This window comes from Salvelinus fontinalis, chromosome 26 (assembly GCF_029448725.1).
Source record: "Salvelinus fontinalis isolate EN_2023a chromosome 26, ASM2944872v1, whole genome shotgun sequence".
NCBI lineage: Eukaryota > Metazoa > Chordata > Actinopteri > Salmoniformes > Salmonidae > Salvelinus > Salvelinus fontinalis.
In genome coordinates this window covers 44,201,150-44,221,522 of record NC_074690.1, presented here as the reverse complement: position 1 = coordinate 44,221,522, position 20,373 = coordinate 44,201,150, and the positions used below count along the sequence as shown (strand labels likewise).

General features: G+C 44.3%; 1 protein-coding gene across 4 annotated transcripts; it reads right to left on the bottom strand.

Moving 5' to 3' along the window:
• Positions 1-1,922: 1,922 nt before the first annotated feature.
• On the bottom strand, positions 1,923-20,313 carry LOC129824412 (pre-mRNA-splicing factor 38B-like). 4 transcript variants are annotated; one of them, XM_055884034.1, is made up of 6 exons: positions 19,792-20,313; positions 19,051-19,119; positions 8,280-8,431; positions 6,067-6,127; positions 3,209-3,441; positions 1,923-3,100 (listed from the first exon to the last, which is right to left on the bottom strand). In XM_055884034.1, the coding sequence occupies exons 1-6, from the start codon at positions 20,014-20,016 to the stop codon at positions 2,341-2,343; spliced, it is 1,500 nt and encodes a 499-aa protein (XP_055740009.1). In that variant the 5' UTR covers positions 20,017-20,313; the 3' UTR covers positions 1,923-2,340. The 4 variants fall into 4 exon arrangements, with proteins under 4 accessions (XP_055740009.1, XP_055740010.1, XP_055740011.1 ...); XM_055884035.1 differs by lacking the exon at positions 19,792-20,313 and having other exon boundaries at positions 19,039-19,121; XM_055884036.1 differs by lacking the exons at positions 19,051-19,119; positions 19,792-20,313 and having other exon boundaries at positions 6,053-6,127; positions 8,280-8,318.
• Positions 20,314-20,373: the final 60 nt, after the last annotated feature.

Here is a 20,373-nt window from a genome sequence, read left to right as displayed (position 1 = left end):
TAGCTAGTTATCTACCAGCAACCGTGCACACACCTGTGGCTAACTCTGCTGCTGCTTCACTGTGACTTTCTGGCTGTTCTACCCTCTCCACCTCATTCACTGCTGCCTCAACCTGCTAGTTTTTTTGCAACTCTTTTGGAAGTTCAGAATATCCAGACTCTGACTGAGTGAAAGGCATTTTGCTGAGTGATGACAGACATCTAACCGATGCTGTATGACTAAGTCACACAAGACAAATTTGTATCAATTAAAAAAACACTAATAAATAACAGTAGACAATTCTCTCATTTGAAATTTTCCCCCACAGATGCATGTTTTAAAATATTTGTATTCTGTAGAGGGCTCCTTTTCACTCTGTCATAGATGAGATTGGGTGAGTTCTGAGGACCAAGACCTTACCAAGCACTGGGATCCGGCCAACGGAGCAGCGTGTAATTACAATATTATACAACGGGTGGGTCTAATCGTGATTGGTTAAAACCGTATTCCAGCTGGAGTCTATTCCACAAGTTACCACCGGCTAAATCAATGACGTAAAATGTTAATATTTGTTGGTGTGTATGTAAACTTCACACTACAACTGTATGTGCTCCAGAGAAGAGAGTAGAGTGTTCCAGAGTAGAGATATCAACTCTAATTGAGTACTGGCAGGGTCTGCTGTGGCAGTTGGGAAAGGGCAAGTTACCTGAAAAAGATCTCAATGTTCATCTGAAGGTGCACTAAATTCATGCGTTTAGCTGTTGAAATTAATTTATCTTTGCTGGGGGAGAATGCCCCCGGACACCCTACTGGTGTTGGGCTAAGCCCCCATTGTCTTCAAATCCTAGAAACGCCCGATTCACACAATTACACTATTTATAAGCATTATAAAAAGCACTATTTTAGGACAAACAAGCAACAAAAACATATTTGGAGTTTCTGATCTAGCTAATGAATAGCCCATTGGGGTAAATAATGCAGAGACGCAACCCTATGCTTTAGCCATGATGCTGCATCAGACTGGTGTTGATGCGTATTGCTAAAATAGCACACCAATATGTTATTGGGCCCATTTCTGGATGGGAATATTACATCGAGGGGGGGATGGTTACATTGTTTTCCGATCAGATTTTAGGGTTGGCTATAGAAGGTATTTTCCCAGACTGCAAATGAAAATCACCCATGATTGAAATACTGCGTGCATAACTTGCTTTCCTGTGATCTTGACCCGCGCCACTAATTCTCTCATTCAGGCCAGCAGTTTTCACTTGGGACTGGTCCGGTGTGCCACTGGCAAATTTACTTGAATGTCAAGCCTGGGGACTGGTACGCAGTCCCAGTATATTATTCTGTTATATATTATTCTGTTTGTCCTGTGGGTACCTTTGCCACTGTTCCACCCCTTGTGTATTGCGCTGTCATGGTGTACTTCCACTTTAAAACATTTTCATTATTGACCAGATATGGCAGCTCTAACATAATGGATAATCTGTGGTCACACACCTGAAACTTGTTAGTCACGTGATCGCAATTGGCACAAAGGGGAGCGCCGTATCCTTCGCGGGGGACGACATGTTCCCTGTTGCCTTGTTTCAAACATTCTGTTCAAATAAAGAAATACTCGGATAATCCCCTTTCATTGAAGTTTATTTCTGACTGGGATGATGCACAATGGGTCATGACGCTCTTCATAACGTGTAGTCAGGGTAATTACTATATTTGGATGTACTGAGTAATTGCTTAACTGAGATCGTGCCAGAAACTCACCCACTGATTGAAATCGGAACTTTATCAATAGCTCAACGGGTTTGTATGTTGTAACGTTTGAGCAGTGGTACAAAACAGGGAGAGCAGAGAAAGTGATGTTTGCTGCACAGTGAAGCCAGTTAGATTTGTAGTGGTCTGCGTTAAGGATTACAGTATCAACAAAACCACAATCAGAATTCTCCTTCCATAAAAGTTGTTTTATTAGAAAACAAAATGCAACAGAGCAATTGACCAAATACAGCACGGCTCAGTGCGTAGTACAAATTCCCCTTTGGAGGTTTCTCTAAGATTTAAAACATTCTCAGATCCATATGTACAAAGCAATTTGGAACTTTCCAGACACAAAAACAAAGTACCATAAAGATTGAAATGACTACAGTAGAGAGAAGAGTAACGCTGGTCTAGAAAGGGATGAAAAGGCAGAGAAAGATCTACACAAAGTTACGTTGGCCAAAGACAAGTTCAGGTGATTTTGTGATAACGTTTTTTTAAATTTTAAACAAGCGACATGATCAAGTAAAAAAATGTAAGGAAGAAAAAGGATGGAGGGAGAGTTGTGAATTGCGCTAGGGGGGGCTCAGCACTAGTTCGCAATCATCGCTCTGTGCTCTGGCTCGTTTTGCGCTCTCCGTGTTTCCCGTGGTCTTTCCCGTTGCTGGGCTCATGTGGCCGATGGCGCCGCTCTTTACTGCGGCTGTGTTTGTGCGAGCGCTGCTCCCCCTCCCGGCTGCACTGCTTCTTCCTACTCTTCTCCTTGTCCTCCCCTACCTCAGCCTTGCCTCTGCTCTCTTTGACTTGCTGCTTTATGGACTTCTCCTTGTCCTCCCCTACCTCAGCCTTGCCTCTGCGCTCTTCTTTGACTTGCCGCTTTATGGACTTCTTGTGTCTCCTTTCCCTGCTTGCACTCCGACTGGAGCGCTTGGCCTTCCTCTCCTCCCTGTGACCCCTCTCATCTCGCGCTTCTTTTTGTCTCCTGTCCTCCGCCTCTCCCTTGCTCCTCTTGTCCTTGGACCTCTCCCTCTCGCTGCCCCCATCTTTATGGTACTCCCTGTCCTTCCTCCTGTCATTCTCCACACCCCCATGCGCATCTTTCTCCCTGTCTTTTAGCTCTCCCTTGCGTTCCCGGCTCCCGCGACGTTCCCGGCGCTCCTGGGTACGGTCTGCGCTCCGGGACCGACGCCTCTCCCGCTCTTCTCCTTTCCCATCCCCAGAGTCCCGCTCTTTCCTCTGGCGGTCGCGTTCCCTCTCCAGCTCGCGGTCGAAGCTGGGGCCGTGGCGCTCTCGTTCGCGGTGGTGGCTCCGGCTCCTCGACCGCTTGGGAGTCCTCCTGGGGCTCGGGGTACGCCTGGGGCTCCTGACCAGAAACAAACCAACATTTCAGCTGCATTAACGTCACAATCCCGCCGACAGATGTGATCAACAAAATAAATATTATCTGTAAGGGCTGCGCTCCATTTCCTACCTGGAGCGTCTACGGCCCTCCGTTGCTCGCCCCTCTGTTGGTGGTTCCTCCGGCTCCTCTACCTTCTCGGGAACCTTCCGGGGCCTTGCCTTCATCTGCGTGTCGATCATCTTCTGCACTGGAACCGGAATGCGTGGAAAGAGAGTGGAGAACCACTCTAGCTTGGTGAGGAACGACCGGACCATCTCTCCGATTGTCATAACGCAGCCACCTCCGGCCTTCACATCCAGCTCCTGAGAACATTAGGAGGGGGGTATTCAAAACCTTATTAACACAGATGCAAACAGAAGTACAAAAGGCATTGATTGTATTTAGAATCTTATTCATTCATTTAAATGTTTGGCATTTAGCAGACACTTATCCAGCGCGATTTACAGGATTATCTTCCTAGTCCCTGGTTTTTAACACTTGCCTCCATCACTCAATTAGAAATCAAATATAATTTGTGATGACCATGTACTGAAACTTCACCTCTGTTTTCATCTAGTTTAATATGCACACATATGAATCATTATCATGTGTTTGCATAAAAATGTAGCTTAGTGCCTGATATAGGAAATAATAATAGGGAAATGGAAAAATAGTTGCTGGCATCTAATCTGTCTGGCTGTCCTCAAGAGTCTGTACTTAGACTGAGCTCTCTTACAAAGATACAGTACATCACCAAAAGTATGTAGACACCTGCTCATCAAACATCTCATTCCAAAGTCATTAAATATGGAGTTGGTCCCTCCTTTGCTGCTATAACAGCCTCCACTCTTCTGGGAAGGCTTCCACTAGATGTTAGAACATTGCTTCCATTCAGTCACAAAAGCATTAGTGATGTTGGGCGATTAGACCTGGCACGCAGTCGGTGTTCCAATTAATCACAAAGGTGTTCGATGGGGTTGAGGTCAGGGCTCTGTGCAGGCCAGTCAAGTTCTTCCACACCGATTTCGACAAACCATCTCTGTATGGACCTCACTTTGCGCACATGGACATTGTCATGCTGAAACAGGAAAGGGACTTCCCCAAACTGTTGCCACAAAGTTGGAAGCACAAAATTGTCTAGAATTAATTAATTAGTTAATATTCCCTTCACTAAGGTGCCTAGCCCGAACCATGAAAAACAGCACCACAAAAACTTGACAGTTGGCACTACGCAGTTGGGTAGGTAGCGTTCTGCTGGCATCGGCAAAAAACAGATTCTTCCGTCGTACTGCCAGATGGTGAAGCGTGATTCATCACCCCAGAGAACCCGTTTCCACTGCTCCAGAGTCCAACGGCGGTGAGCTTTACACCACTCCAGCTGACGATTGGCATTGAGCATAGTGATCTAAGGCATGCGGCTGCTCGGCCATGGAAACCCATTTCATGAAAACCCATAAATCTCCCGACGAACAGTTATTGTGCTGACGTTGCTTCGAGAGGCAGTTTGGATCTCAGTAGTGAGTGTTGCAACTGAGGACAGACGATTTTTACACGCAGCAGCACTCAGCGGTCCTGTTCTGTGAGCTTGTGTGGCCTACCACTTTGCCGTTGAACCGTTGTTGCTCCTAGATGTTTCCACTTCAAAATAACAGCCCTTACAGTTGACCGGGGCAGCTCTAGCAGGGCAGAAATGTGAGGAACTGACTTGTTGGAAAGGTGGTATCCTATGACGGCACCATGTTGAAAGTCACTCAGCTCTTTAGTACGGGCCATTCTACTGCAAATGTTTGTCTATGGAGATTGCATGGCTGTGTGCTCAATTTTATACCATCGGCTAAGGGTGTGGCTAAAATAGCCGATTCGACTCATTTGAAGTGGTGTCCACATACTTTTGTATATATTGTGTATGTTGTCAAAATAACAGAAAACCTGGGGTGCATCTCAATAGTCTAAAGTGGCTTCCTCTTCTCCACCATCTGCACTAGCATCAAAATGAGTAGTAAAGGTGGAGGTGAAACAAGGAGAGAAAACGACTTTAAACAATGGAGATGGATCCGTGGACAGTGAAGAAAGGTTTCAAGAGAAGAGTTGTGCTTCCTCCTTCCTCGACAGTCCAGGGAGACATTGGCCACAGTGCAAGTACAGAGTGGAGGAGGTAGATAAGTAGGTAGGTGCACACCAGCTACAGAGAGACCAGGTTTGAATGGGTAGAGAACTGAACAGCCGTTTTGCACTCACACACGCAAACCAACAGTGCTGAGAGATACATTATCCAATTCACCTGCTGCACAAGGGGCATCTAAAGAAGAGAACATGGGAATTAGCCAGTTAGGTAGGTTGTCAGAGGATGTAAGGTTAAAATATTGCATCAGAACAAGAAAGTTGGCCTGGTTGCACAGTCTGCCAAACACTATCCAGCCAATTGAAGGTGCACAGAGAAGATAAATCTATAACAAGATTCTCCCCAGGAAATTATTAAATTGTGCTAAGTAGACGCGCGCGTGTGTGTGTCAGAGAGAAGCAAACAAAGCAAAGGATTGATGTGTTAAAGGTATATTTTCTAATAAAATTGTAATTTCAATTTTTTACAAAATAAAAACTGATCTGTGAGGTGGTGGGCCAGGGAGGAACCATGTTATACATTTCGGAGTAGTGGTCAAGTTTTGTAAATTTGTTTTGTGCAATAAGTCCGGATTACATCTGGGCATGCCTTTAGTTAACAGAGTTTGACTATGGTCAAATATACTTACCCTGACAAAAACAGGTAGCACAGCAGAATGAATTACCTAGTTACCCAACTGGGGGGGCAATTAAGCCAAATGAAGGCAAAGGTGAACAATCAGCTCTGAGCATCACAACGAGGAGAGAACTGAGACAACAGTTTGGATCATGCCAGACTAGTTAGTGAAAGGTAGAGAAACATGAAAGTATTACCCGTGTGGACATACCTCCTCATCATCCAGGAAAACATCATACCAGTCCACCAGGTCTGCAGGGGGCTGGGTGTATCTGGATGAACAAACACACTATGAGCATCTAATTATGAACATCCCATTGAATAACATGTAGAAGTCTTGGACTACCGCCTGCTAACCATCTAAAACGAGATAGAAAAAAAGGGAGGAAGGGAATTACTGCTAAGGTACACAATAGGTTTTGGTAGACAGAAGGTGCTCTTTGGTCATCAAAAAGATGTACATGCCATACAAATAAAGGCATTTTAATAACATGAATAGTGCCTTGGTCCTCCTTTTTGATAACTATATAGTGTTGTATGTGAATCAGATTTTCTTCTGGGAAGGCGTGTAATAACATCAAACTCAAAAGCAACTCACCATTGCAGGAAAGGACAGGTAAGACAAGGGGGACGTCAGTTGTACAACAATGTATTCAACTGAAATGTGTCTTCCGCATTTAACCCAACCCCTCTGAATCAGAGGTGAGGGGGCTGCCTTAATCAATATCCATGTCATCTGCGCCCGGGGAACAGTGGGTTAACGGCCTTGCTCAGGGTCAGATTTTATCCATCTTCTGTATACCACAACTGATTGGCTCAAACGCATTAAGGAAATAAATTCCAATACTTAACTTTTAACAAGGCACACCTGTTACTTGAAATGCATTCCAGATGACTACCTCAAAGCTGGTTGAGAGAATACCAAGAGTGTGCAAAGCTGTCAAGGCAAAGGATGGCTATATGAAGAATCTCAAATATAAAAACTATTTTGATTTGTTTAACACTTTTTGGGTAACTACATGATTCCATGTGTTATTTCATAGTTTTGATGTCTTCACTATTATTCTACAATGTAGAAAATAGTAAAAAGAAAAACCCATGAATGAGTAGGTGTCCAAACCTGACTTCGTGTATACATTTATTTTATTTTTTTAACATGTATTTATCCTCTTCAGGCACTAAACTTCCTTCCCCCCTGGTACCGGTGACCTTCAGACGAAGGCTTGCTAAGGTTTGTGGGCATCCTAGAGCAAAACGGTGAACACCATCGTGTCTGTGAAAGTCTCAGCTGTCCACATAGGGGTCACATTAGTGTGCATCCCAAACCGTTCGGACGCTGAAGACAGAAGTTGGCAAAAGAGGCTGTACCGACTTCAGACGAGTCTTGTGAGCATCCTAGAGCAAAACGGTCTCTTCTTTCAATAGAGTGGTCATAATACTGTGTAGGCCAAACAGTTCGGAAGGTTTAGGTTTTTGTGAGAAGACCGATTGGTCTGACAAACACTGCTCTAGCTTTGCCACCTTTCACCGCAGATGTGGAAGGGCCATATTGGCAGATTGAGACGATATCACTAGCTTAAACAGACTTTGATGAGGATTTTTTAAATTATGTTAATTCGAATTTCCGCGGGGCACGGGAATTGTAGGCTCAGTGTTAAAGGTCATGAACAGTCAAAATCACGTTTTTCATGTAATTTGATGACATTTGGATAAACCCAGATCAAAGTATGAAAAATGACTACTGCTTCTACATTCATTGATCAAATATTATCATAAAGATACTGGTCCCCTCCCCCATGTCAAACATGTGGCTTCAGGAGGCAGGATTATTAAAGGAATATCACCGCCAACTGTCATTTTGAGTGTGATATACACCTTATTCTTATTTAAATAAGTACTTGGAACCATCATCGAAAAAGGTATGTTTACAGAGGGGCGTGGTTAATACAGCTACTCAACTGGTGCCAAAGTGTTACTGTAGGGTGTCAGAAAATACTATAAAAAGTTTGCCCTATTCATCTATGGCAAAGACACATATTTCCCATTTCAGGGGCAGTAAATAACCAACCATGGCGTTATACCTGTTCAAATAGTACACTCTAGGTGGCAGTGGGCACCCTTTCAGTTTGTTTGCCAACTCATAGAAGTAGAAGACAATTGACTTCATCAAAGTGGGGATGGCCTCAATGGCGCTGCATCTCACAGAAGCCATAACGGGACAGATACAATGACGCCATGTTTAAGTCTATGCATGCAACTAAACACCACAAAATGACTGCTGAGCATTTCACAAAGAGGTTGCAACACTAAGGTCGAGTGATTGAAATGTATTTGCGGCCATAAATTTAAAAAATAGGTCCAATGGGTCCTATCCTCCTGTGCAAACATACTTTTCCATAAACCAACATTAAAACAGAGTTGTACCTTATGTACATAAAGCCAAGTGCTCTGATGTAGGGTGAGTCGTTGTGAGTGATCAGTCCCATCACCTGTTTACGGGTCATCTTGATGGTAAACAGTTTATACAGCAGGCAGAAGGCTGTGGACACAATGCCGCCAGTCCCGACTCCCCGCACCTGAGGACAACAGAGGTTCATGAGTCAGACATGTTATTTTTGGACCAGTGTCCCTTAACATCTCAAGTTGACCACTAAGTTTTGGGGTGAACCATTATCAGTTTTCAACACGGCCCTACTCCACAACTAAGTTAAGTGTGTTGCTTGCGTTCAACTGTCAAATACAGACTTGTTCCCATATACAAACAACTTACACGCACGCCAACAATGACTACATCTCATATGTGCCCAGACCCGCATGCTCACATCGCCACCCCCAGGGCCAGCATTATTGTTTGCCACTTGGCCTTAAATTCAGTTTGTTTTTCCCCAGTCACCCATGCTATTTAAATAATTTATAATTTGATATTTTTTCCATCGTTTTTAGTATCCATTTTCTTCAAGATGAGTGATAAGAGAACTGTTCAGCCCATTGGCTATCTCACTACACCTCCATATGCCATGTCTTGAACTATGCAGATTAAAAGTATGTTTTCATTGTAATATTCTAAACAGCCAACTTTCAAGCTCTGACTTTTGATGTGTACATGTAGCCAGGTCAAATTATTGGCCCCCTTGATAAAGATGAGCAAAAAATATATACACTTGTCAAAAAAATAAAGGGAACACTAAAATAACACATCCTAGATCTGAATGAATTAAATATTCTTATTGAATACGTTTTTCTTTACATAGTTGAATGTGCTGACAACAAAATCACACAAAAATTATCAATGGAAATCAAATTTATCAACCCATGGAGGTCTGGATTTGGAGTCACACTCAAAATTAAAGTGGAAAACCACCCTACAGGCTGATCCAATTTTGATGTAATGTCCTTAAAACAAGTCAAAATGAGGCTCAGTAGTGTGTGGCCTCCACGTGCCTGTATGACCTCCCTACAACGCCTGGGCATGCTCCTGATGAGGTGGCGGATGGTCTCCTGAGGCATCTCCTCCCAGACCGGGACTAAAGCATCCGCCAACTCCTGGACAGTCTGTGGTGCAACGTGGCGTTGGTGGATGGAGCGAGACATGATGTCCCAGATGTGCTCAATTGGATTCAGGTCTGGGGAACGGGCGGGCCAGTCCATAGCATCAATGCCTTCCTCTTGCAGGAACTGCTGACACACTCCAGCCACATGAGGTCTAGCATTGTCTTGCATTAGGAGGAACCCAGGGCCAACCGCACCAGCATATGGTCTCAAGGGGTCTGAGGATCTCATCTCGGTACCTAATGGCAGTCAGGCTACCTCTGGCGAGCACATGGAGGGCTGTGCGGCCCCCCAAAGAAATACCACCCCACACCATGACTGACCCACCGCCAAACCAGTCATGCTGGAGGATGTTGCAGGCAGCAGAACGTTCTCCGCGGCGTTTCCAGACTCTGTCACGTCTGTCACACGTGCTCAGTGTGAACCTGCTTCCATCTGTGAAGCGCACAGGGCGCCAGTGGCGAATTTGCCAATCTTGGTGTTCTCTGGCAAACGCCAAACGTCCTGCACGGTGTTGGGCTGTAAGAACAACCCCCACCTGTGGACGTTGGGCCCTCATACCACCCTCATTGAGTCTGTTTCTGACCGTTTGAGCAGACACATGCACATTTGTGGCCTGCTGGAGGTTATTTTGCAGGGCTCTGGCAGTGCTCCTCCTGCTCAAAGGCGGAAGTAGCGGTCCTCCTATGGCCTCCTCCACGTCTCCTGATGTACTGGCCTGTCTCCTGGTAGCGCCTCCATGCTCTGGACACTACACTGACAGACACAGCAAACCTTCTTGCCACAGCTCGCATTGATGTGCCATCCTGGATGAGCTGCACTACCTGAGCCACTTGTGTGGGTTGTAGACTCCGTCTCATGCTACCACTAGAGTGAAAGCACCGCCAGCATTCAAAAGTGACCAAAACATCAGCCAGGAAGCATAGGAACTGAGAAGTGGTCTGTGGTCACCACCTGCAGAACCACTCCTTTATTGGGGGTGCCTTGCTAATTGCCTATAATTTCCACCTGTTGTCTACTCCATTTGCACAACAGCATGTGACATTTACTGTCAATCAGTGTTGCTTCCTAAGTGGACAGCTTGATTTCACAGAAGTGTGATTGACTTGGAGTTACATTGTGTTGTTTAAGTGTTCGCTTTATTTTTTATATATACACTGCTCAAAAAAATAGAGCTATTTTATATGCACCCAAAACATTGGGAGATTATATTTTATACTAATACCATTACATAGAAAAAAGATTGGTATTGAAACAGGGGTGCCATTCAAAAGCTCACCTTGCCAGGATAACCGCACAGCTTTTTTGAAATGTTTTCCGAGATTGGAGAACACATTGGGAGGGATCTTAGATCATTCTTCCATACAGGATCCTTCCAGATCCTTGATATCCTTCATCTTTGCTTATGGACTGCCTTCAATTCAAACCACAGGTTTTCAATAGGAGGCTGATTTGTGGTTAATTAATTTCTTGATGGATTTTGATGTGTGCTTGGGGTTATTGTCTTTCTGGATGATCCGTGCAGAGGCAACCAGGTTTTTGGCAAAAAATGTAATGATGCCGTTGACATTAACAAAGGCACTAGGACCAGTGCAAACAAAATGTGATCAAAGATCCACCACCATATTTACAGAAGGCATGGGGTTATTTTCTGCATATGCATCTTCCTTTCGCTGCCAAACCCACTACTGGTGTGCGTGGCCAAAGAGCTCAATTTTCATGTCATCTGGCCATAGCACCGGATCCAATCCAAGTCCCAATGCAGTTTAGCAAACTCCAGTTAACATTTGTTGGATGACATGAAAAGAGAGCTCTTTGGCCACGCACATCAGTGTTGGGGTTTTGGCATCGAAAGAAAGATGCCTGTGCAGAAAAGACCCCAAAACCTACTGTAAAATATGGTGGTGGAGCTTTGATCGTATGGGGAGATTTTAAATCAAAAACTTGGTTGCCTCTGCCAGGAGGCTGAACCTTGGTCACAAGTGAATCTTCCAACAAAACAACAAGCACACATGAAAATCTACTACGTGGTTAATTGATAGGGATGTGCATCTCTCCTTTTATGAATGATTCAATACCCATCTACATACATGGGCTCCGATATGATACGGTTTGATTAGGGGAACGAATTGATGCAATTCGGTTTGATGTGTATTTTTTAACAAACACATTCATGGCCCATCTGCAACGAACTTCAAACATTGTATCAACTACTAATTTGGGTCTGGTCAGAAGCTGCAGCTATCGAAATTGTATAAAATATTCTGGGCACTTATTTCCCAGTGCCAGTGAGCTCAGGACAGACAGCTGTAGGCTATTTGTGCAAGGGATAAAAAGCAGTGCTCGACTTGGGCAGGAGCTCACCGGAGCAGAGTACCCGACACCTCACATGTTCTACTGCTTGAGCTCCTGTTCCTCTAACAGAATATAGTGGAGCTCCTGCACCTAAAAATAAACAGTACCAGCACCGAAACCTATTTCAGTCCAAGTCAAGCACTGAATAAGTAGTAATCAGGTAGGCCTATTTTAATGAAGTTTCCACTGGACCAGAGCATGACATTTTTCCCTTTAACACAGTACTCTCAAAAGGGAGAGAACTGGAAAGATGTACCTAATTGAGGAACTATTGTCATACATCTCAGTTGATGTAAAAATAGATTTAGTTTGATAGCTCTTTAAGGTGAAGAAAACATTACTTTGAGAAGCTCCACAGCTCATTAGCCAATCAGAGCCCCAAATGGGCACATTTATATGCCTATTTATTTGTGCTCAGGCCAGGAAGCCTATGGGCCTACTTCTAAGCGTAATCAGGTGCACGTCCTTACTCAACATTGACAGGAGCTCTCCAGACAAGAGACATTGATTAAATTGACAAAACTCATTAATGGAATGAAATAAATCAAAACTTGTTTCTCACAAGTGTTGCATAAGTTGTGCGCTCTGCCAACAATGTGTCCACTCAGACAATGAAAACGGTAAAAGGGAATTATATATTGAATGCATTAACAGAAATTAAAATAACCAAACACTGTAGATTAGAAATTAAGAAATTAGAAATTATTTACCCTTAATTTCTAATCTACAGGAACCAATACACACAGTCAGTCAGGAAAGCAAAGGCCAGCTTTTTCAAGCAGAAATTTGCATCCTGTAGCTCTAACTCCAAAAAGTTCTGGGATACTGTGAAGTCCATGGAAAACAAGAGCACCTCCTCCCAGCTGCCCACTTCACTGAGGCTAGGTAACACGGTCACCACTGATAAGTCCATGATAATCGAAAACTTCAACAAACATTTCTCAATGGCTGGCCATGCCTTCCTCCTGGCGACTCCAACCTTGGCCAACACCCCCCCCCCCCCCCCCCCCCCCCACTGCTACTCGCCCAAGCCTCCCCAGCTTCGCCTTTACCCATATCCAGATAGCAGATGTTCTGAAAGAGCTGGAAAACCTGGACCCATACAAATCAGCTGGGCTTGACAATCTGGACCCCCTATTTCTGAAACTGTCCACCGCCATTGTCGCACCCCCTATTACCAGCCTGTTCAACCTCTCTTTCGTATCATCTGAGATCCCCAAGGATTGGAAAGCTGCCGCGGTCATCCCCCTCTTCAAAGGGGGAGACACCCTGGACCCAAACTGTTACAGACCTATATCCATCCTGCCCTGCCTATCTAAGGTCTTCGAAAGCCAAGTCAACAAACAGATCACTGACCATCTCGAATCCCACCGTACCTTCTCCGCTGTGCAATCCGGTTTCCGAGCCGGCCACGGGTGCACCTCAGCCACGCTCAAGGTACTAAACGATGTCATAACCGCCATCGATAAGACATTACTGTGCAGCCGTCTTCATCGACCTGGCCAAGGCTTTCCACTCTGTCAATCACCATATTCTTATCGGCAGACTCAATAGCCTCGGTTTTTCTAATGACTGCCTTGCCTGGTTCACCAACTACTTTGCAGACAGAGTTCAGTGTGTCAAATCGGAGGGCATGTTGTCCGGTCCTCTGGCAGTCTCTATGGGGGTACCACAGGGTTCAATTCTCGGGCCGACTCTTTTCTCTGTATACATCAATGATGTTGCTCTTGCTGCGGGCGATTCCCTGATCCATCTCTATGCAGACGACACCATTCTGTACACTTCCGGTCCTTCCTTGGACACTGTGCTATCTAACCTCCAAACGAGCTTCAATGCCATACAACACTCCTTCCGTGGCCTCCAACTGCTCTTAAACGCTAGTAAAACCAAATGCATGCTTTTCAACCGTTCGCTGCCTGCACCCGCACGCCCGACTAGCATCACCACCCTGGGCGGTTCCGACCTAGAATATGTGGACATCTATAAGTACCTAGGTGTCTGGCTAGACTGCAAACTCTCCTTCCAGACTAATATCAAACATCTCCAATCCAAAATCAAATCTAGAGTCGGCTTTCTATTCCGCAACAAAGCCTCCTTCACTCACGCCGCCAAACTTACCCTAGTAAAACTGACTATCCTACCGATCCTCGACTTCGGCGATGTCATCTACAAAATAGCTTCCAATACTCTACTCAGCAAACTGGATGCAGTTTATCACAGTGCCATCCGTTTTGTTACTAAAGCACCTTATACAACCCACCACTGCGACCTGTATGCCCTAGTCGGCTGGCCCTCGCTACATGTTCGTCGTCAGACCCACTGGCTCCAGGTCACCTACAAGGCTATGCTAGGTAAAGTGCCGCCTTATCTCAGTTCACTGGTCACGATGGCTACACCCACCCGTAGCACGCGCTCCAGCAGGTGTATCTCACTGATCATCCCTAAAGCCAAAACCTCATTTGGACGCCTTTCCTTCCAGTTCTCTGCTGCCTGCGACTGGAACGAATTGCAAAAATCTCTGAAGTTGGAGACTTTTATCTCACTCAACAACTTTAAAAATCTGCTATCCGAGCAGCTAACCGATCGCTGCAGCTGTACATAGTCCATCTGTAAACTACCCACCCAATTTACCTACCTCACCCCCCATACTGCTTTTATTTATTTACTTTTCTGCTCTTTTGCACACCAGTATCTCTTCTTGCACATGATCATCTGATGATTTATCACTCCAGTGTTAATCTGCTAAATTGTAATTACTCGATTTATTGCCTACCTCATGCCTTTTGCACACATTGTATATAGATTCTCTTTTTTCTACCATGTTATTGACTTGTTTATTGTTTACTCCATGTGTAACTCTGTGTTGTTGTCTGTTCACACTGCTATGCTTTATCTTGGCCAGGTCGCAGTTGCAAATGAGAACTTGTTCTCAACTAGCCTACCTGGTTAAATAAAGGTGAAATAAAATAAAAATAAAAAAATGTATTTTGGAAAATCTCTCCAGCTCGCTCTCCTTCGATTAAAAAAAATGGCATGCTCTCATCCAGTGGAAATGTCATAAAATGGGCCTACCTGATAGCCTACAGCTGCGTCTGTCCCGAGCTTACTGGCGTGGGAAACGTTAGAAGTTAGTTTGCTAGTGAGCTTTGGCAAGACCCGAAGTTAATAGTTGATACAATGTTTCAAGTTGGTGGCAGACATATCACATAGGCATGGCCTTTCTGTTTACCCAGATATTTTCATCCTACTGGTTGCAATGTTTATTTGTTGGCTTTATGTAGGCCGTTTTTACATAGTTAGCAATAGAAGTTACTTTTTTAGGTTTGTGTCATTTTAATATTGATTTGAATAGAATTTTGATTCACCACATCACAATGATTGAGATACAAAGACAAATTAAATGAAGCTGTTCCACAAAAATGTGCATATGAAAACCTGGCACGCAGATCGGTAGAAATAGTAAATTGTTATGCCACATGAGAAAAGTTGCAGATTCCACGTTTGACATATTACCGGCAACTTAATGGCAGAATCTGCAGCCAGCAGGAGGATGGTTGGGATCAGGCTAGTTTAGCGTAGGAATGTGGCAAATAACTAGAATGACCACAATCCATTGCTCCTGTTCTTTTCTGGCTGGGTTCGAGTTGGATACACTGTGCGGGGCCAGTAACCAAAAGTTCTGGTTAAAATCTTGAGCCGGCAAGGTGGAAAAATCTTGAGCCAGGCAGTTAACCAGCAACAACTGCTCACCGGGCGCCGATGACGTGGACGTCAATTAAGACCCCGCACCTCCCTGATTCAGAGGGGTTGGATTAAATGTGTAACACATTTTGGTTGAATGCATTCAGTAATGCAACTGACTAGGTATCCCCTTTCAAGCCTGTTAGGTTAGATAGAGGGCATACGTTGCCGCATGAGAGGGAAATGTACACAACGACACGTGAGAAGGATAAGGCATACTTTCATGAACTGTCGACTTTCAAAAACTAGTCAAATGATTGTCAGACTGCTCTGCAGCATAGTTGGGCAGTCTAGCTAAATAGGATGACTGAAGACAGTACAGTATGGGAGGAACAGATAACATTGGATTGTCGTCTGGCTGTTACTGCCTGAGCACAGATGACTTTAAGGAATTAAAAAGTCAAATAAAACAAGGTAATTTATTTTATTATTTCATAGTAAATTCTTATTTTTCTATGTGGACCTGACAGACAAAGGAATAGTTTTTACCTTTTGGCAATTTACTATTTTGGGCTTTGGAATTTCCATTAAAAGCTTGAATCATTTTAAGGTCAAATAATCGAAACCCATGATTGGTATTTATTTAAACTTTTTTTCTCCCCAATTTTGTGGTCCAACTGGTAGTTACAGTCTAGTCCCATCGCTGCAACGCCCGGGATCGAACCCAGATCTGTAGCGACTCCTCTAACACCAATGCGCCACTCGGGAAGCCCTGACCCATGATTATTTTTTAATAATAGTAACGAAACCTACCGCAAATCAGCACTAGCTGTTCCTGGGTCCCTTGTTAAGGGCAACGGCATCCTTAACTCTGCCCAGTAGCAGTATATTTTAGCCAACAAATGGTTGCCCCTGCCAGGAGCCTGAAACTTGGCCTCAAGTGGATTGTCCAGCAACACAATAACCCCAAGCACACATCCACAAATAAATTATTAATTGACCACAAAAATCGACAAGTTGCAATGGCCATCTAGGTCTCCAGACTTCAACCCTGTTGAAAACCTGTGGTTTGAATTGAAGAGGGAAGTCCAAGCACAGACAAAGCATATTAAGGATCTGGAAATATTCTGTTTTTAGGAATTGTCCAAGATCCCTCCTAATGTGTTCTTCAATCTCAGAAAACATTTTAGAAACAGGCTGTGTCGTTATCCTGGCAAGGTGAGTTACTGAAAGGTTTGAAAACAGGGGGTCTCAATTTTTACCCCAATCTTTTTTTTTTTAAAGGGATTACTTGTTAAACAAAATCTCTTTCTCTAAGCAATTGTATTAATAATGTGTTGATCTTATAATATTTTTTTGCTCATCTTTATCAAGGGGACCAATGTGTATTTTATTCCACCTTTATTTAACCAGGTAGGTCAGGTGAGAACAAGTTCTCATTTACAACCTGACCAAGATAAAGCAAAGCGACAAAAACCACAGAGTTACACATGGGATAAACAAATGTACAGTCAAAAACAATAGAAAAATCTGTACACAGTGGGTACAAATTAAGTAAGGAGGTAAGGCAATAAATAAGTAATTACAATTTAGCAATTAACACTGGAGTGATAGATGTGCAGATGAGGATGTGCAAGTAGAAATACTGGTGTGCAAAAGAGAAGAAAAACCAAAACAAATATGGGGATGAGGTAGGTAGTTGGATGGGCTATTGAAAGATGGGCTGTGTACAGCTGCAACGAGTGGTAAGCTGCTCTGACAGCTGATGCTTAAAGTTAATGAGGGAGATATAACTTCAGTGATTTTTGCAATTCGTTCCAGTCACTGGCAGCAGAGAACAGGAAGGAAAAGCAGACAAATGAGGTGTTGGCTTTGGGGATGACCAGTGAGATATTCCTGCTGGAGCGTGTGCTACGGGTGGGTGTTATGGTGACCAGTGACCTGAGATAAGGCGGGGCTTTACCTAGCAGAGACTTAGATGAACTGGAACCAGCGGGTTTGGCGACGAATATGTAGCGAGGACCAGCCGACGAGAGCATACAGGCCGCAGTGGTGGGTAGCATATGGGGCTTTGGTGACAAAACGGGTGGCACTGTGATAGACTACATCCAGTGTGCTGAGTAGAGGGTTGGGGACTATTTTGTAAATGACAACGCCGAAATAAAGGATCGGTAGAATAGTCAGTTTTACGAGGGTATGTTTGGCAGCATGAGCGAAGGAGGCTTTGTTGCAAAATAGGAAGCTGATTCTAGATTTAATTTTGGATTGGATAAGCTTAATGTGAGTCTGGAAAGATAGTTTACAGTCTAGCCAGGCACCTATGTATTTATAGTTGTCCACATATTCTAAGTCAGATCCGTCCAGAGTAGTGATGCTAATCGGGCGGGGGCAGCGATCGGTTGAAGAGCATGCATTTAGTTTTACAAGCATTTAAGAGCAGTTGGAGGCCACGGAAGGAGTGTTGTATGGCATTGTAGCTCGTTTGGAGGTTTGTTAACACAGTGTTCAAAGAAGGGCCAGATGTATACAGAAGAGGTGCGTAGAGGTGGATCAGAGAATCACCCACAGCAAGAGCGACATCATTGATATAAACAGAGAAAAGAGTCGGCCCGAGAATTGAACCCTGTGTCACCCCCATAGATACTGCCAGAGGTCCGGACAACAGGCCCTCTGATGTGACACAATGAACACTATCTGAGAAGCAGTTAGTGAACAAGGCGAGGCAGTCAGAGAAACCAAGGCTGTTGAGTCTGCCGATAAGAATGCGGTGATTGACAGAGTCGAAAGCCTTGGCCAGGTCAATGAAGACGGCTGTCTTTTATCAATGGCGGTTATGATATCGTTTAGGACTTTGAGCGTGGCTGAGGTGCATCCGTGACCAGCTCGGAAACTGGATAAGTTTGGACCCGACTGTTTGTGATGCACTTATAAACATGAGTTGGCAGAGACTAGCTTCTCTGGTTAGGATGGAACTTGTGTAACGGATGTGAAATGGCTAGCTAGTTAGCGGGTACGCGCTAGTAGCATTTCAATCAGTTACGTCACTTGCTCTGAGACTTAAGTAGTGTTGCCCCTTGCTTTGCAAGGGCCGCGGCCTTTGTGGAGTGATGGGTAACGATGCTTCGTGGGCGACCGTTGTTGATGTGTGCAGAGGGTCCCTGGTTCGCGCCCGTGTCGGGGCGAGCGGACGACGTAAAGTTTATACTGTGACATTGATGCTGTTGACCCGGATCACTGGTTGCTGCGGAAAAGGAGGAGGTTGAAAGGGGGGTGAGTGTAACGGATGTGAAATGGCTAGCTAGTTAGCGGGTACGCGCTAGTAGCATTTCAATCAGTTACGTCACTTGCTCTGAGACTTAAGTAGTGTTGCCCCTTGCTTTGCAAGGGCCGTGGCTTTTGTGGAGCGATGGGTAACGAGGCTTCGTGGTTGACCGTTGTTGATGTGTGCAGAGGGTCCCTGGTTCGCGCCCGTGTCGGGGCGAGGGGACGGTTTAATGTTATACTGTTACACTTGCATGGATTTTACTCTCAGCTGCAGAAGCTGAAATAACCCAGGCAGCATCAGGGAGATAAACACAGGAAGGCAAAAGGCACGTACTTTCTAACTTACCCCTCCGCACATTCCAGTCTGCCCGGCAGTCTTCCTACTGCCTTTCTCCCAGGGCTCAACATGAGTAACCTAGGGAGAAAATAACATGGTGAGACCCAATGATGCAAAAATCAAATTGTGGCGTTGGCTACGTCATTTGTTGGCTGCCTCAAAGTTAAAGTTAACCACGACAAATCTCACGACATGCAAATATGTTGATGACGTTGCGTTGTATGGTCATGCAATTACCGCTCACTAGTCAACATTACATAACACTTACTAGTTATCTTCAAGTTATCTAACGTTAGATATTTGGCTAGTCAGTCTCGCTAACGTAAGCTAGGTTTGTCTAGAAAGTTTAGATAACTACTTTAGAAGTAACTTCCAACACAATATTCCCAATTATCAGCAGTCGACTTACCTACAGGAAACCACCACAACTGGGGATTGTTAACTAGTTTTAAATATAACTATTACTAACTAATGTTAGTTAACCGCTCAAATGTGTAAACAGAATAGAAACGAGTGTCCGTTTAGCCGTGGAATTAACATTGAGAGTTACATACAGCCACATTAAAACAAGTTAGGCAAAAGTTAGTTACCGTTACCTGCCAATTAATAATTTAGCTAGCCATTTCCCAATTTTTTATTCAAACAGCTAGCTAAGGTTATGAAGCTAACCAACGTTAGCTAGCTGACGTTAGCTACATTATCAAAGCTAGCTAACGTTAGCTAGCCTTGTAGCATGGGTCTCGACGTTACCTTGAAATAGATCTCATCCACCACCTCATGGTAGGTTTTCAATTCATAAAGCTGAACTTTGAAATATGGAGATGAGAGCACGTTGGTGAGAACCATAGGATTCAAGTTCATAGTCTTTTCGTTGCCCCAGAGAGGCAAGTTGTTGCCATGTTTTCCAGCGTTAGGGCCAATCTTGCTCACGGCCTGTGGTGGTTGCTGGTTCCCGGCGACAGTGTTGTTGGCCATAATGCGAGGATCCCACGCTGTCGATTCAACAATGCGGGAAATTAGCCGCTAACGTTAGCTTTCTTACACAATAGATGCTTCTGACTATAACGCCATTAAAACGCGATATGAAACCTTCAATAGTCACGGTAAATGAATTATTTTCTACAATAACCTAGCGCCCGATTTTAGACCGCCAAAACCCTACTTTCTATAACTATATGTCTGGCTAGACGAGATTCTTCTACAAAAAATGTGCACGTAACAGCCGCTGCCAGTAAAAGACCGTAAAATGCAATGACAAACTAACGCCGTGCTTCTTGTTCTTTACGCCTTTATTGCCGGATTGCAACCAACTGACAGCTGCTTACATCGCCA